Source organism: Oryctolagus cuniculus, chromosome 2 (assembly GCF_051225735.1).
Source record: "Oryctolagus cuniculus isolate XC-2025 breed Fujian yellow rabbit chromosome 2, ASM5122573v1, whole genome shotgun sequence".
NCBI classification, from domain to species: Eukaryota; Metazoa; Chordata; class Mammalia; order Lagomorpha; family Leporidae; genus Oryctolagus; species Oryctolagus cuniculus.
The window spans coordinates 181,536,877-181,553,558 of NC_142868.1; the positions used below are offsets into that span (position 1 = coordinate 181,536,877).

Genomic DNA, 16,682 nt, shown 5'->3' on the forward strand with positions numbered 1-16,682 from the left:
GTTTAGCTGTATATTCAGTTTAGATGTTTCAGGGAATTCCAGCGACATGGTTCAGACAGAGAGGCTAAATTAGGATATAGATTTGCTTGGTATTTATTTATTTATTTATTTTTGACAGGCAGAGTTAGACAGTAAGAGAGAGAGACAGAAAGGTCTTCCTTCCGTTGGTTCACCCCCCCAAATAGCCGCTACGGCCGGTGCTGTGCCGATCCGAAGCCAGGAGCCAGGAGCTTCCTCCTGGTCTCCCATGCGGGTGCAGGGCCTAAGCACTTGGGATTTGCTTGTTTTTTAATTTGTCATTCCCATAAATTATAGTGCTTGGGTACAGGGTTACTTCTTTGTCTTTTATACTTGCATTGTAGTTAGGATAGCACTTACCCTGATGGCAAGCTGCACTTTGGCGTTCATGACTGATGAGTTAAACTGGGTCGTGGATGTGAGAGGAGGAAAGCTCACAGAGAGGAAGAGGCAGAAAGAAAGTGGAAGATGAGCATCTGCCTGCACAAGAGTAGCAGGGAAGCGGGAAGAGGAACGTGAGCTTTCTCTTTCCTTCTGTTTCCGTTTTCTGCTTAAAATGTGGCCTTGGAGATGGAGAACTAAGTCTCAAGCGACCACTCAGTCCCGCTCCTTCTCAGCAAACCTCGACGTCTTCTCCACAGACTGGCCACACGGACAGTCTCCTTCAGCCTGTGGCACATGTCGCCACCTGTGCTAGCACTGAATAGTATTTTCAATGTTTTGTAGGTGGTCAAGACTGGAATTGAGCAGGGAAATGATGCTGGTTACCTCGCCGAATCTCAGGTAAAGTTGCTTCCTCCCAACTTTTTATTAGAAGTTACAGGAAAAGCAAAGATCCAGTGCTTGCTCTATTTAAAGCCAAATACAGAAAAAAAAATCTTAAGCCTAACAAAATTTTTTTTCTTCCAGTGCCTATGATTTCTTACGATTTTTCTCAGTGAGCAAGGAGATGAGGAGACTGTGGTGATCTGCAGATGGTTGAACTAACTCTCTCTCTAAGATTTATTTATTTGAAAGGTAGCATTACAGAGAGAGAGAGAGAGAGAGAGAGAGGGAGGGAGAATCTTCATCCATTGATTCACTCCTCAAATGACCACAACAGCCGGGGCTGGGCCAGGCCAAATCCAGGAGCCTAGAACCCTGTCCAGGTCTCCCACATGGATAACAGAGGCCCAAGCACTTGGTCCATCTTTCACTGCTTTCTCCAGCACACTAACAAGGAGCTGGCTCAGAAGCAGAGCAGGGGCCAGCGCTGTGGCGTAGCAGATAAAGTTGCCGCCTGCAGTGCAGCAAAGTCCCAACTGCTCCTCTTCCGATCTAGTTCCCTGCTATGGCCTGGGAAAGCTGTGGCAGATGGTCCAAGTGCTTGGGCCCCTGCACCGTGTGGGAGACCCAGAAGATGCTCCTGGCTTTGGATCAACGCAGCTCCAGCCGTTGTGGCCAATTGCGGAGTGAACCAGCAGATGGAAGACCTCTCTCTCTCTCACTCTCACTCTCACTCTGCACCTCTGCCTCTCCTCTCTCTGTGTAACTCTGACTTTCAAATAAATAAATAAATCTTAAAAACAAAAAAAAAAAATGTGGAGCAGCCTGGACTTGAACTTGTGCTCACGGGACGCAGGTGTTGCAGGTGATGGCTTAACCTGCTGCACCATGACACCAGCCCCTGAACTTGCTCTCTGTTTTGAGGCTGTAACGAAAAAGAACAGGAATGGTTATCATCATTTCAAAATGAATTACTTGGTTATTTTGTTTGTTTTAAAGATTTATTTATTTATTTGAAAGGCAGAGTTACAGAGAGGCAGAGGCAGAGAGAGAGAGGTCCTTCATCCCCTGGTTCACTCCCCAGATGGCCACAACAGCTGGAGCTGCGCCGATCCAAAACCAGGAGCCGGGAGCTTCTTCTGAGTCTCCCACGCTGGTGCAGGGGCCCAAGCACTTGGGGCCATCCTCCACTGCTTTCTGAGGCACATGAACAGGGAGCTGGATTGGAAATGGAGCAGCCCTTATGGGATGCCAGCATTGCAGGCCAAAGCTTTACCCGCTACGCCACAGTGCTGGGCCCAGCTTGTTTCAAAGCTTTAAACTATCTTTGGAAATTAAAAAATAGGATGAAAGGTATCAGGACAGATTGCATAAAACCATTTCTTTTTTTCTTTTTCTTTTTTTTTTTTTTAGATTTAATTTATTGATTTGAGAGGCAGAGTTACAGACACAGAGAGGCAGAGACAGAGAGGAAAGTCTTCCATCCGCTGGTTCACTCCCCAAATGGCTGTAAAGCTGGAGCTGGACCAGTTGGAAGCCAGGAGTCAGGAGCTTCTGCCAAGTCTCCCATGCAGGTGCAGGGGATCAAGGACTTGGGCCCTCTTCTACTGCTTTCTCCCGGCCATAGCAGAGAGCTGGATCGGAAAAGGAGCAGCCAGGGCATGAACTGGCACCCATATGGGATGCCGGTACTGCAGCTGGGGCTCTCACCTGTACCGCAGCACCGGCCCCGATGTGCCTCTCTCTTTCAAAAGCTTGTGTGCTACAGCACCAGCCCCAGAAAGCCGTTTCGTAGGCTAGATCATTTCTTGTGCATGTCTGGTTTTCCCAGCATCATAACCAGGCACACATATGCAGATGCACAGAGAACGTGAAAGCATAAGCACTAGTCCATAAGAGCCCTCCCTGGTGTGCTGGGTTCTGTGCTTTCAGGGCACGGTGGGACTTCTGTATCATCCTGGGGCCCTCATCCGCAGTCAGCCAACTCTGGAGGGAAAATCGGGTCTGCACTAGAAATGCAGACTTTCCTTTTTCTTGTCATTACTCCCTAACCACCGTAGTGAAATAACTATTTACACAGCATTTACCTTGTGTTAGATATTGTAAGTAATTAGAGATTAAGTATATGGAAGGATGTACATAGGTTATGTGCCACTGCTGTGCCATTTTATAAAAGGGACTTGAGCACACTCATGGAGGGAGGTGTCCTGGATCCAGTCCCCCATGGATCCAAGGTGACTGCTGCTTTTCAGAACGTACGTGATGCGTATCACAGCCTACTGGATTCATGACCACGAGGGGATGCATGCCCACAGTTTGGGAAGCAGTGGTTCATTGGATAGACTCTGCTCTGTCAAGATTAGTGAAGCATGGATTCTGTGGAAGATTACTCCGTGTTCTGTTGAGGCGTGAAAGCAACTGTATTGTGGCGATTCCTTCTTGGCAATGCTGTTTGTGACGTGTCCTCTCAGCAGTAACATGTAGCCAGCCTCAAGACCCAGTCATTTACTCTAGGCCCTCTCAGTCTCAGCAGTGACGCTGTAAAGTAAGTGTGACGTTTCCCATTGTAAGGATAAAGGAGGCTTCACAGTGGGGAGATGGCAGAGCCAGGAGTCAGACTCCGCTCCCAGCCTTATGCTTTTAACCACTAAGCTGAGGTTCATTCTCCGTAAATGTTCAGGCACTTTTATTTGGGGAGTGGGGGGTAGATTTCCCATCCACTGGTTCACTTCCCAGATGCCTGCAACAGCTGGAGCTGGGCTGGGGCTGAACCTGGGAAGCAGGAGGGCAGTCTGATTCTCTGTGTGGGTGGCGGGAACCCAGTTACTTAAGCCTTCATTGCTGTCTCCCAGGATATGCATCGGCAAGAAGCTGGAGTCAAAACCGGAGCTTGGGGCTGGCATTGTAGCGCTGCAGGTTAAACTGCTGCTTGAGGCACACACATCCCTTAGTAGGGTGCCAGTTTGAGTCCTGCTAATGCACCTGGGAGGCAGTGGATGATGGCTCAAGTGTTTGAGCCCCTGCCACCCACATGGGATACCTGACATTTGGGGAGTGAACCAGCAGATGGGAGATCTCTGCCTCTTTCTCTCCCTCTGTCTCTCTGTCTGTCTGTCTCTCTCTCTCTCTCTCTCCCTGTGCCACTCTGCCTTACAAATTTAAAGAAAAAAAAAGAGCTGGAACCATGACTCATTATTCTCAGCTACCCCGATGAGGGATGCATGCCGTCTTTCTTTTTTTTTTTTTTTTTTAATTTATTTATTTGCAAGGTAGGGTTATTCAGAGAGAAAAGGAGAGGCAGAGAGAGAGAGGTCTTCCATCCGCTGGTTCACTCCCCAGTTGGCTGCAACAGCTGGAGCTGCACTGATCCGAAGCCAAGAGCCAAGAGTTTCCTCCTAGTCTTCCCACGTGGGTGCAGGGGCCCAAGGACTTGAGCCATCTTCTTCTGCTTTCCCAGGCCATAGCAGAGAGCTGGATCAGAAGTGGAGCAGCTGGGACTAGAACCAGAAACCATATGGGATGCGGGCACTGCAGGCGGTGGCTTTACCCGCTGCGCCACAGCCCTGGCCCCGCATGCCATCTTAACCACTGGGCTAAATGCCCGCTCCTAAGGTATCTTTTAAGTGGCAGGTGTCATATTGGGCAGCCTGCAACAGTGAGAGAGCTGGAGCTAGGAGTCTTACTGCTGGATGCAAGTTCTGTTTCTGCCACTTAGGGTCAGTGTGGCTTTGAGCAGAGTCACTCTGAGCCTTTTTTCCCAGTCTGAAATGAGGAGTTGTTTGAGGTGACTGTGAAGGCCCGCTTCGGTGCTGACTAATTCTATGAAAAGGTTGCCACACCTCTGTTATAAAGAGTCAGGACAGGGGCTGGCGCTGTGGCGCAGCGGGTTAACGCCCTGGCCTGAAGTGCTGGCATCCCTTATGGGCGCCAGTTCAAGTCCCGGCTGCTCCTCTTCTGATCCAGCTCTCTGCTACAGCCTGGGATAGCAGTGGAAGATGGCCCAAGTCCTTGGGCCCCTGCACCCACATGGGAGACCTGGAAGAAGCTCCTGGCTCCTGGCTTCGGATCAGCACAGCTCCGGCCATTGCGACCATCTGGGAAGTGAACCAGCAGATGGAAGACTCCTCTCTCTGTCTCTACCTCTTTCTGTAACTCTGTCTTTCAAATAAATAAAATAAATCTTTAAAAAAAAAAAAAAAAGAGTCAAGGCATTCAGAAAGTGTTCCACATTGGAAGTGTGAGGCAAGGACACTTCTGTGGGAGACAGAGACGCCGCTGCAGCACAGACCCACCCCTCCCGAGAACCCCTGGGAAACAGCTCTGTGTGCCTCTGCTCTGCAGAGAAAACCAGCTGAGGAAGCCACCTCACCCAAACTGAAGTCCTGCCCTTCTCTCGTTCCCTTTTGCGTTTCAGAAATTTGGAGAACTTGCAATGACCAAAGAATCAAAGGCCTTGATGGGACTTTATCATGGTCAAGTCCTATGCAAGAAGAATAAATTTGGAGCTCCGCAGAAGGAAGTCAAGTAAGTTCGACACCTCAGAAGCGCTGTGGATTTGTGTGCACGGTCTTTGACGATTCCCAGAACTAGGCCCGCTTGGTAACTCAGTCTTGCCCTGCCCTGTCCCACGCACATCTGAGCACTTAATCCCACTGGTGTAGGCTTGGGGGCTGCTGGCTGGGCTGCAGGTTCTCCCTCCGCACATGGAAGCATTCGAAGCTGGAGGCATAAAGCTGTACAGAGAGCAGGATTTCCGTGGAGCAAAACAAAAAAGTACAAGTTCAAGAACCAAGCCATGCACAAACAAAAATTCCCAAAGGCCTCAAGGAGAACCCCTTTCCTAGGAACAACTGCTGACAGTGAAAAAGCCCCATCAGCAAGGTTAGGCTTGGGGCAGGGGAGGTCGAGTCTGGGGTGGGGCTCTTTGGAATATTCAGAAGAGGACGGAGCTAGGAGCAGGGTATAAGCACCGCCCAGTTCTGTGTCCTTCTTGGGAAATAGCAGAAATACCGTGGCATTGGATGCATGAGAGGAGTGGTAACTTCATTATTATTTAATGTATTTATCCATTATCCATGGTCATTTTATTGTATTGACGGTTTAATGACCTGAAAGCCATGGGGGAGGAGGGACTCCTGCTGCAGCCATGTTGGACGTTTCCAGCTAGTGCTGGTTGTGGCTTGGCAGCATTGTGGATCTTGGCAGTTTCTGCACCCAGGAAGGAAAAGGAGCCTGGGTGGTGCACAGAAGGAGACCTGTCATACAGGCCAGGCCAGGCTGTCATATGGGCCAGCTGCCACTGTCCAATGGCTGATCAGCCACAACCATCAAAATGCAAATCTTGCGACGCCGGCACACCGGGTTCTAGTCCCGGTCGGGGCGCCGGATTCTGTCCCGGTTGCCCCTCTTCCAGGCCAGCTCTCTGCTGTGGCCAGGGAGTGCAGTGGAGGATGGCCCAAGTGCTTGGGCCCTGCACCCCATGGGAGACCAGGAGAAGCACCTGGCTCCTGGCTTTGGATCAGCGCGGTGCGCCGGCCACAGCGCACCAGCTGTTGTGGCCATTTGGGGGGTGAACCAATGGAAAAAGGAAGACCTTTCTCTCTATCTCTCTCTCTCTCACTGTCCACTCTGCCTGTCCAAAAAAAAAAAAAAAAAAAAAAAAGGCAGATCTTCATCCTGGGGAAATGGGGTTCAGGTTTCTTGAAAGTCAGCCCTTGACACAGTGTTTGTAACAAAAAAAGAAAAGATAACAACATTAAGAAAACAAACAACAACAAAAACAAATTTCTAAATGCAGACCTGGAGCTGTGATCTCTGACCCCTGTGGGGCTGCCAGGAGCAGGAGCTGTTAACCCAGGTTGGCTGGGGCTGTCAGTTACCAGCCCCCGCTGGCACATGGTTCTGCTAGGAGCTGTCAGTCATCAACCTACGCTGGCCTCAGCTCCTCCCCTAGCCACCTACATTCCCCCAACTCGACCAAGAAGTGTCTTGGCTTTCAAAGTTCTGGGGTTTCTCCAAACCCCTCTAGGGAGTCCTACAGAGGCATTCTTGCCTCATAGTGATGGCTCCTACATACTTGGTTTTGGTCTCCCTTCCTACACAGATACACAGCTTTTGCAGTGTTCAGTGACCTTCTGTCCCCATGACTTGAAATGCTGTCTTGGAATCTGACAGCATAAAGCCTCACTGCGATTGGTAAAGGCTTGTCCTCCTCTCAGCCTGCAGCCTGAGCATCGGAGAGCCTGCTTGCTGATTTCATGTCTGATCTCATCAGAGGCCTTTCTCAGCAGAACACTGCCTGGTAGCTGTGCAGGGTCTGAGGTTTAGTGGTGCCCCAGGCTCACCACCGATCTCAGTGATTCAGCATGGATAATTTGACATTTGCCTCCGTGTGTGGATGTTTTTGGTTGTTACAAGTGGGAAGAGAGGAGTACTACTGGCATTTAGTAGTTAGAGTCACCAAACACTCTGTGTCACGTAGGGTGGCCTTCGGTGAAGACTTATCCAGGCCAAATGTCATAGCATCAGGTAGCTGAGTTACTGTGAAGGGTTTAAGAGAGTGCTTAGTAGGAGCTTCTCCATCTTCTCACCTGTAGTGAGATTACAACCCAAAGTAGACAATAACATGGATAAGAAGCCTGGGAGAGACAAGGTAAGATTCTGGACTAGAGGCCTGGTTTCCGTGTGGACTGGAGTCCAGCCATAATTAGTTCTCCAGCTTACTTCGTGGTTAGTGTTGGTCAGAGCCAGTTGCGGCTCTTCCGCCTAACACTGACTGGCGTTCCATAGGTGGGGTAAATGACTGCTGTGGTGCACTTAAATCTGTTTCTCATCGCCCATTCACAAAAACCAACCAGATTAATAAGGAAGACAAAGCCACCTCTTCACCATGCACTCCCTAAATGCTACTAACTTCTGATTATGTAAGAGGAGAATTTATTGTGATGGGAAAGAAAGTAAAAAACAAAAATATTAGAGACCGGCAGAGTCACAGAAGTCCAAACATACCAACCCCTACCCCACCACCGTACCTTTCCCTGTCCCCCACAGACACAACACTGTCAACTGAAGACACTGCACGTCACGGCAGAGAGCGCACCGGAATCTGAGAAGCCTGGTTAGCAGCTTCAGGGTGCTGCTTCCATCCGCGTGTGCCGCTCACTGCTGCAGGCAGATGAGATACGATACCAAAACAAAAAGGCAGCATCCTCATCAAGTAATATAAGAAGTATTTTTATAGAGGAAAATTATTTGAAATAACCCTCTGTGTCTGCTGTAGTTGGCTTATTGGATGATAATGGGTGCCACATCCCCTTTTACTGAAATCAGTCATTTATCAAGCTTTTATCCTTTCCTTTCAGGCAGCTCGCTATTCTTGGGGCAGGGCTGATGGGAGCCGGCATTGCTCAGGTCTCTGTGGACAAGGGATTGAACACCATCCTTAAAGATGCGACACTAGCCGGGCTGGGCCGAGGACAGCAACAAGTGTTCAAAGGGTAAGCCTGCTCTCTGGTTTTGCCAGGAGTAGAATGCTTTGAGGGTCTTGTCTGTTTGATTTGGTCTTCATTTTTATCATTGCAAATTCCTTTTCTTTTTTTTAAAGATTTATTTATTTATTTGAAAGGCAGAGTTAGAGTGTGAGGTCTTCCATCCACTGCCAAATGACCACAATGGCTGGAGCTGTACCAATCCGAAGCCAGGAGCCCGGAGCTTCTTTTGGGTCTCCCACGCGGTTACAAGGGCCCAAGGACTTGGGCCATCTTCCACTGCTTTCCCGGGCCATAGCAGAGAGCTGGATCAGAAGTGGAGCAGCCGGGACTCAAACTGACACCCCAGGTGGGATGCTGGCATTGTAGACGGCAGCTTTACTCACTATGCCACAGCGCCAGCCCCAACACAAATTTATTTTCTTGAACACACTGGCTCCTCCAGATTTAAGCCAAGTTTCTTTTGATTTTTAGAAATGCCAATTCCTTCTTTGACTTCATCCTGTTTTGTAGCCTTTTAACATGTTTGGCGTCTGTAGTCTTTGCAGAAAGGAAAACCTCATCTAATTTGGTCTTTATATTTTTTTATTTTAGTTTTTTAACTTATTTTTTAAGATTTCTTTATTAATTTGAGAGGCAGAGTTACAGAGAGAGGGAAAAACAGAGAGGAATTTTTTTTTAACTTTTTAAAAAGATTGATATATTTATTTCAAAGAGTTAGAGAAAGAGAAAGAGAGGGAGAGACAGGGAGAGATCTTCCATCGCTGGTTCACTCCCCAGATAGCCACAGTGGCCAGCACTAAGCCTGGTCGGAGCCAGGCGCTTTCTCCCACATGGGTGCCAGGGCCCTCACACTTGGGGCATCTTCCTCTGCTTTTCCCAAGCCTTTACATGGAGCAGCTGAAACTAGAACCACCGCCCATATGGGATGCCAGCGACACAGGCAGAGGCTTTACCTGCTGGGCCGCAGCACCGGCCCCTGGATGGTCTTTTTTAATGCCATATATGTTACAGTTTAGTATGAGACTAGTTTCTCAGATCGGAGGTTTTGGCATTGGCATGTCCTTGCTGTGTTGCTGTGGATTACTGAAACAGCAAGGCCCCTGTGTGTGAGGAGCGCTGAGGTTAGGGGATGAGGACATGTGCGGGACTGAGGGAGAAGACAGGGCCAGGATCTAAACTCCTGAGCCTTGTTCTTCCTGACAGACGATAGAGCGTGAGGCCCTTAACTGCTTAGTCCACTCATCCGAGTTCCCACCTTACCTCTGGATTAGCAAAGGGGGACTGTTTTATGCCTTCTTCCCTGCTTAGCCCCTCACTTATACACACACACACACACACACACACACACACACACTATGCAGACAGGAAGGAGGAAACGGCACCTTGGCCGCACTGGGGGTTGGCTTCAGCACAGTTTTCTGCTCAAGTATAATGGACAAGCTGTCTGCACTTCAGACGTCCTGCATGTGACTTTTAGCTGAGTGAGCTTTTCCTGTTTCTTAAGTGGTCGTAGCTTAAGCATTGTGTAATCTGTGTGCGCACAGAGGCTCATGCAGTGCTTCCATGATGCCCACACGGACCTGGCAGGTGTAATAATGTTAGCACCTTAGAATGAGACACTAAGGAGTCACAGGAAGAGTCTGACCCAAAAAATACCCGTGCTTCCAGAGCGTTGCCCTGGACCGGCGTCAAGCATCCCGAAGCAGCGTTTCTTACAGTCACCAAAATTAATTATTGCTCTAGAGAAGCTTCCTCCCTCCATGTCTTTTGGATACAACTGCTTTGGTGTCGCTTTTAGTCTTAGAAATGTCAGGACTGGCATTGTGGCATAGAAGGGTGAACTGCCACGTGTAATGCAGGCACCCCATAGGAGTGCCAGTTCAAGTCCCAGGTGCTCTGCTTTCAATCCGTCTCCCTGCTAATGCACATGGGAAAGAAGTAGAAGATAGGGCTGGCACTGTGGCGTAGCATGTAAAACTGACACCTGTGGTGCCAGCATCACATATGGGCGCTGGTTTGAGTCCCGGCTGCTCTTCTTCCCATCCAGCTCTCTGCTGTGGCCTGGGAAAGCAGTAGAAGATGGCTCAAGTCCTTGGGCCCCTGCACCTGTGTGGGAGACCCAGAAGCTCCCGGCTTCTGGCTTCAGATTGGCACAGCTCCAGCCATTGCAGCCATCTGGGCAGTGGACTAGCAGATGGAAGACCTCTTGCTCTCTTTGCTTCTGCCTCTCTGTAACTCGGCTTCTCTCTCTCTGCCTCTGCCACTCTGGAGCTCTGCCTTTCAAATAAATAAATAAATCTTTAAAAAAAAAAAAAAAGAAGAAGGCGTGAGTACTTCAGTCCCTGCCACCCATTGTGGGAGACCAAGATGGAATTCCAGGCTCCTGACTTAGCCTGGCCTAGACCCTGCCGTTGCAGCTGTTTGGGGAGTGAAGCAGCGAATGGAGGATCTCTCTGTCTCTCCCTCTCTGTCTCTGTCTTTCAAGTAAATAAAATAAATTAAAAAAAAAAAAAAAAAGTTAGCAAGTGCTGCTCACATGCTCACAATGCTGCTGACGTGGCCCTGATGTTTCTGTCATCTCAGGAACAGGCGTCCAAGTTAGAGCAGGTAAGATGTTTGGAACTCTGACTGACAGATAACGTTCTTTGCTGACTGTTGTCAGAAGCCAAGAGGGTTGAACTCATGCCTTTTTTTTTTAGGATTTATTTTATTTATTTGAAGAGAGGTGGGGAGAGAGGTCTTCATCTGCCTCAAAGCATGGATTTAAGTCCTCAATTGAGTACTTGCTTGAATTTGTCTTTGGACGTATTTTTCTTTTGGTTAAGGAAATTACTGATTGGGGTTTAGCTTCACTCTTCATTCAGAGGAAAACTGCATCATTAATTCTGAAAGTGCGGTCAGATTGAACCTAGAAGAGCCTGTCTTCTTTGGCAATAAAAAAAATGGCTGTCTGAGTAGCAGGAGTCCTTCTTAGCTCCAGTGGAAAAGAGAAACCTTGAGTTAATATTTGATGTAATCAGTGCAGTGTGTTGTAAGGTGCTGAGTGGGAACTGATTGAGAATAAGAGAAATGATGTGTGCTTCTGTCCTCTGGAAGGTCACAGCTACAGAACCACACGGGGCACGACACGCTCACGCCGCTTCTCCTGTTTGGGGTGGGAGGGGGAGTTACCAGAGCTGTTTCTTTATTTTGCCGTGGTTACTCCTCATGGCATGTGTTTCTGCTCTGTGAGTGATAGTGTTCGCCCTGTGCGTGCCGGTACGCTCCCTTCACTAGCAGCTCAGCTCACGCACAGTGGGAGTGAACAGTGTCTGTGAGTTGGTGAAAACCACACCCAGCCAGGTCTGCCCCGGACACTCAGTGAATGTCAGTTCCTTCGTCTCCTCTGATAGGGCTGTGTTTTTCTAGATTGAACGATAAAGTGAAGAAGAAAGCTCTGACGTCATTCGAGAGGGACTCCATCTTCAGCAACCTGACGGGCCAGCTAGATTACCAGAATTTTGAGAAGGCTGACATGGTGATAGAAGCTGTGTTTGAGGACCTCAGTCTTAAGCACAAGGTGCTCAAGGAGGTGGAAGCGGTGAGTGAGGCACCTGCAGTGCTGGAGTCTGGGTGTTGGGGGTGGGGGGGCGGGGCCAAGCGGATCTGTCAAAGAATTACAGGAGGCTCTCAGTTCTCCTTGTAGAACGTTCATCTCCAAACACAGTTTCTGTGTGAGCTCACTAGGCAGTTATCAAAGTCAAATCTTAATCCTACAGGGAAAATTCAGGCTTCAGCAGCCTCATTCCTGTGGGAATTCAGACACACAAACATGCAGAGAACCTGACGGGGTCTGGCCAGATGTTTTTTTTTTTTTTTTTTTCCAGATTTATTTATTTTTATTTGAAAGTCAGAGTTATACAGAGAAGAAGAGGCAGAGAGAAGGAGAGAGAGAGGTCTTCCATCCGCTGGTTCACTCCCCAGTTGGCCACAACAGCCAGAGCTGCGCCAATCCAAAGCCAGGAGCCAGGAGCTGCTTTCAGGTCTCCCACGTGGGTGCAGGGGCCCAAGGACTTGGGCTGTTGTCTACTGCTTTCCCAGGCCACAGCAGAGAGCTGGGTCAGAAGTGGAGCAGCCAGGACTCGAACCAGCGCCCGTATGGGATGCTGGCACTGCAGGTGGCAGCTTTTACTTGCTATGCCACAACACCGGCCCTTGGCCAGTTGTCTTGAGATTGGCTGGCTGCCTGCAAGCCTTCACCAGGCTCCTTCAGGTCAAGGCAGCAAAGGACGCAGCGAGAAAACAGTTTGGGCAGGAGTCAGACGCTTGTCCTGGGGAAATGCTGCTCTGGTCCTGCTCCCGAATGCCCTATATAGCCAGTTCTTGAGTTGGGGTCACGTGAATAAAATGGGTGCTTGATGCAGGCATTATAAAGAAGGAGCCCTTGGGGTCAGCGCTGTGGCTGAACGGGTAAAGCCGCCTCCTGCAGCGCTGGCATCCCATATGGGCACCGGTTCATGTCCCAGCTGCTCCACTTCTGATCCAGCTCTCTGCTGTAGCCTGGGAAAGCAGTGGAAGATGGCCCAAGTCCATGGGCCCCTGTACCTGTGTGGGAGACCCAGAGGAAGCTCCTGGCTCCTGGCTTCGGGTCGGCACAGCTCCGGCCATTGCGGCCAATTGGGGAGTGAACCAGCAGATGGAAGACCTCTCTCTTTCTCTCTCTGCCTCTCCTTCTCTCTGTGTAACTCTGACTCTCAGATAAAATAAATCTTTAAAAAAAAAAAAAAAAAAGAAGAAGGAGCCCTTGGGTGGACACCTGCATCCCATATTGGAGTCTCTGAGTCAAGTCCCAGCCGCTCTACAGTTTAATCCAGCTTCCTGCTAATGAGCCCAGGAGGCAGCAGATGATGGCCCAAGTCTCTGCCACCCACGTGAGAGACTTGGGTGGAGTTCTGGTTCCTGGCTTCAGCCTGGGCCAGTCCCGGCCTTTGCAGGTGGAAGATCTCTCTCTCTCTTCTCCCTTTCACCCACTCCCCCAACGATTGTCATTCTGCCTTTCGAAAACATATATAAATCTTCTAAAAAACAAAAAAGGGAAGGAGGAAGGAAAAGAAACAAAGGAAGAGGCCAGGAAAGAAGAAATGGCAGTAATTGAGGCACGCAGTAGGGGCAAGGCCTAGACTGGCCGCGGCTGGATACGGGGAGCAGGGAATGGTGGTGGCTCGGCGGCCCATGCAGCGTCTGCATGCGTGGACTGTGATGATTCCCCTGCCCGTGGGCATCAGCCCTGCCCCACTGAAGCTCAGGAGAAACCAAAGGCAGGTGCTGAGGGCAAACTCCACTTGCGAAGCACATATTCCAGAATCTGCCCTTTAGCACAGTGAACTCAGCTGAGGCAGAAACTCTGGAGAGCTGGGAAGATTGTGTCCCATCTGTGTTAGGTGACACTTCCAGCCTAGAGCCTTAAGTGGTAGTCCCAGGGCTGTGGGATCACCGCTGGGCCAGTGGAGGTAGGTTCTAGAAGCGTCAGAAGCAGTCAGGGCAGGGTGGGGAGAAGTGCCCTTACTGACGGGGATGTGGCCTTGCCACTGTGCGCCCTGGGAGGCAACATGCATCCCATATCAGAGTGCTGGTTTGAGTCCCAGCTACTCGCAGTCCAGCTTCCAGTGCACCCCGGGAGCCAGCGGATGATGGCTCGAGCGCTCGGGCCCCTGCCACCCAAGTGGGAGGAGCAGATTGAGTTCTAGGCCCTGGCGTCAGCCTGACCCAGCCTTGCCTGTCGCAGACATTTAGAGGGTGAGCAGGCACATCACAGACAGGAGCTAGCTTGTTCATAGACTTGAGGATCCCATGATTTTGGTTACTCCAGAGTGGGATGTGAGGGCCAGCATTCCAGCATATGGGGTCAAGCTGCTGCCTGTGATGCTGGCATCTCGTATGGGTGCTGGTTTGATTCCAGGCTGCTCCACTTCGGATCCAGTCCCTGCCAATGGCTTAAGGAAAGCAAATGGCCCAGGTGTTTGGGCCCCTGCCACCTTTGTGGGAGATCTGGAAGAAGCTCCTGGCTCCTGGCTTTGGCCCTCTCCCCCTTGCTCTGTTATTTTTGTGAATAAATAAATTTAAAAAAAGAGGGATGTGAACAGGTATTACAGCAAGGCTGTAGGAAAGCTAACATAGCCTGAGTTCTATCAGCAGGGGCCTGGTGTCTAATGCTTAGAGTACAGTCCTCTAGGAAGAGCAAACCGAGGGCTCCAAAGATGGCCGGAAACGTGACTGCTCCTTGGACCTGCACGTGTCGTCCCCCACAGAGAGGAGTCTGTTCCCCCTCTCCTGGGACCTGGGCTGTCTGTGGGACTTGTTTCTACCACTGGAAGCCAGCAGCCATGCTTTCCGGTGCTGGTGAGATGGAGGCCAGGCCGCAGGTGACGCCAGGCTGGGGAGGTCATAGCTTTCAAACTCCAGCGCAGATCCAAACAAGGAGAGGGGTGGGCCCGTGCTTGCTTGATTCAGGGCCATCTTCTCAGTGTTCGTCAAGGGCATTTTACCTACTCAGCTGCTGAGGTGGGGTCTCCAGGTGGGCATCAGGTGGGCTTATGACAGCCCATAGCCCGGGTGCTCCGTCATTGTCTGAGTGTGCAAGGGGGCGGGCCCAGGGGTCACTCACAGCTGTGCTGTGCTCTGCCCTCATCTCCCAGGCCGACATGACCCACTCTGACATGCTCTTCCTGCAGGTCATTCCAGATCACTGTGTCTTTGCCAGTAACACATCTGCTCTCCCCATCAATGAAATTGCTGCTGTCAGCAAAAGACCAGAGAAGGTAAACTGAACAGAGGAAAACCCAGCGATGCTGTACTGCTCCAGGCTCATGATGCGGGCAGGAGCGTGGACAGAGGGCCGGCTGTGGGTCGTGAGGCCGTCACCTGCCCGAGATGCGGGAGTCAGTGCAGTACAATAAGGTGTACTGTCACGGGGCACTGCATCCCTCCTGGGTATTAGTTTTCAAGTTGAGACGACAAAGCCCACTGTTATCCTGCAATTAGACGCTGAAGGTTAAGCCCTGAAACAGGGGACGCGGCAGAACTTGGATTCACTGCGGAGCATCGGTGACTGCGGAGGGTGGGTTTGGTTCTGCCTCCAGCTCTGGGAATGGAGGGTCAGAAGTTGTGGCAGCTGCGTCCACTCTGCTGAGATGTAAAGGCTGAGTAATCCAGGGGAGGAGAGAGCATTCAAGCAAAGAGAAGGCGGCTCACGTCCCCGGAGCGCACCAGGTACCCTAGCTAACCAGACCAGCCAAGGGAGGCAGGAAACAGAAAAGCCCTTGAAGTAGCTAAAGTTGTTCATACACAGTGTGCTAGAAGCACAACAGCCTGTTCTTCGCCTCTTCCAGCTTGCTGACGCAGGGTGACAGCGCGGGGCAGAGGCAATGTGGCGCTGGCAGGGGCAGGCCAGTGACGGCAGAGGAGCAGTTGGTAGCCGCCCTGCAGCACCTGACAGCACTAAAGGAGCGTCCGTGCTGCTCCGGTCCTCCTGTGGGCGCAGCAGGCGTCACACTGGCGGGGCCTTGGCTAGCTTGCCTCACCTGCTGGCCAGAGGGGCTGGAGGAGGGTGACCAGCTGTGCTGGTTCGCCCCTGACAGGGCTTTCTCAAGACACAAGACCATCAGTGCTTCAGTCAGGATCAAAGATGGGCTGACACCCTTGGCACAACCCTCTGAGTGACGTAAATGTGTTTTGCTCAAGGTAGTGATTACAAGAGGGTGTATACAATCGTCAGAACACTCTGAACACTTTAAGATCTGTATGCTTTATTATGTAAATATTACGTATGTCAGAAAAGGCTAATTCCTTTTACACAGGAATACTCAGTCTAAATCAGGTCCAGGGTACTTTAGACCAAAGTGCAAGGACAGCTTGGGGGTTGGAAGCACTGGGTCGATGGTTCCACACGCTGCTCACCGAGCCGTGTGCAGCTGGCCCTGTACAGCCACAGGGTCACATCCGCGGATTCCGCCACTGCAGAGCCACACCCTCGAGGGAGCGCCCCTCTACCGATCACGTTCACTGTTTTTTCTTGTCGTCATCCCTACACAGCACAGCATACCATGTTCTCTTAGCATCTGCGCTGTGTCACCTATGAGACGTCATCTGTGTCGCTCCCCCTCTTCGTGGAGGAGCAACACAGGACCCTGCGCTGTTCTTTCGTCTGCTCGGCCCTCCCCGGGTTTGCTGCTGGTTCTTCCCGGGTTGGCTACTATCCCTTCCACCTCCGTGGAAGGGCAGTTCCCCCTGGCCGCATTCCCCACTTCCGCAGGGGAGCGGCACACCGCCGGCCGGCTCTTTCGGGGGCTGCACGGGTTCCCTTAGATGTTCCCCATAGATGTTCCTGGTGCATGCCGTCTCTCTCCTCCTTTATAGTCCTTCTCTGCCAAT

The 16,682-nt window shown here is 50.8% G+C and overlaps 1 protein-coding gene across 1 annotated transcript in view; it reads left to right on the forward strand.

Annotated features, from left to right (window-relative positions):
- The window catches only part of HADHA (hydroxyacyl-CoA dehydrogenase trifunctional multienzyme complex subunit alpha), a 51,783-nt gene that overhangs the window by 28,605 nt on the left and 6,496 nt on the right, over positions 1-16,682 (forward strand). Inside the window, exons 10-14 of the mRNA XM_002709814.6 lie at positions 745-801; positions 5,198-5,307; positions 8,145-8,279; positions 11,682-11,853; positions 14,984-15,070. Coding sequence (XP_002709860.1) covers positions 745-801; positions 5,198-5,307; positions 8,145-8,279; positions 11,682-11,853; positions 14,984-15,070 — 561 coding nt within the window. The remainder of the gene's footprint in view (positions 1-744; positions 802-5,197; positions 5,308-8,144; positions 8,280-11,681; positions 11,854-14,983; positions 15,071-16,682) is intronic.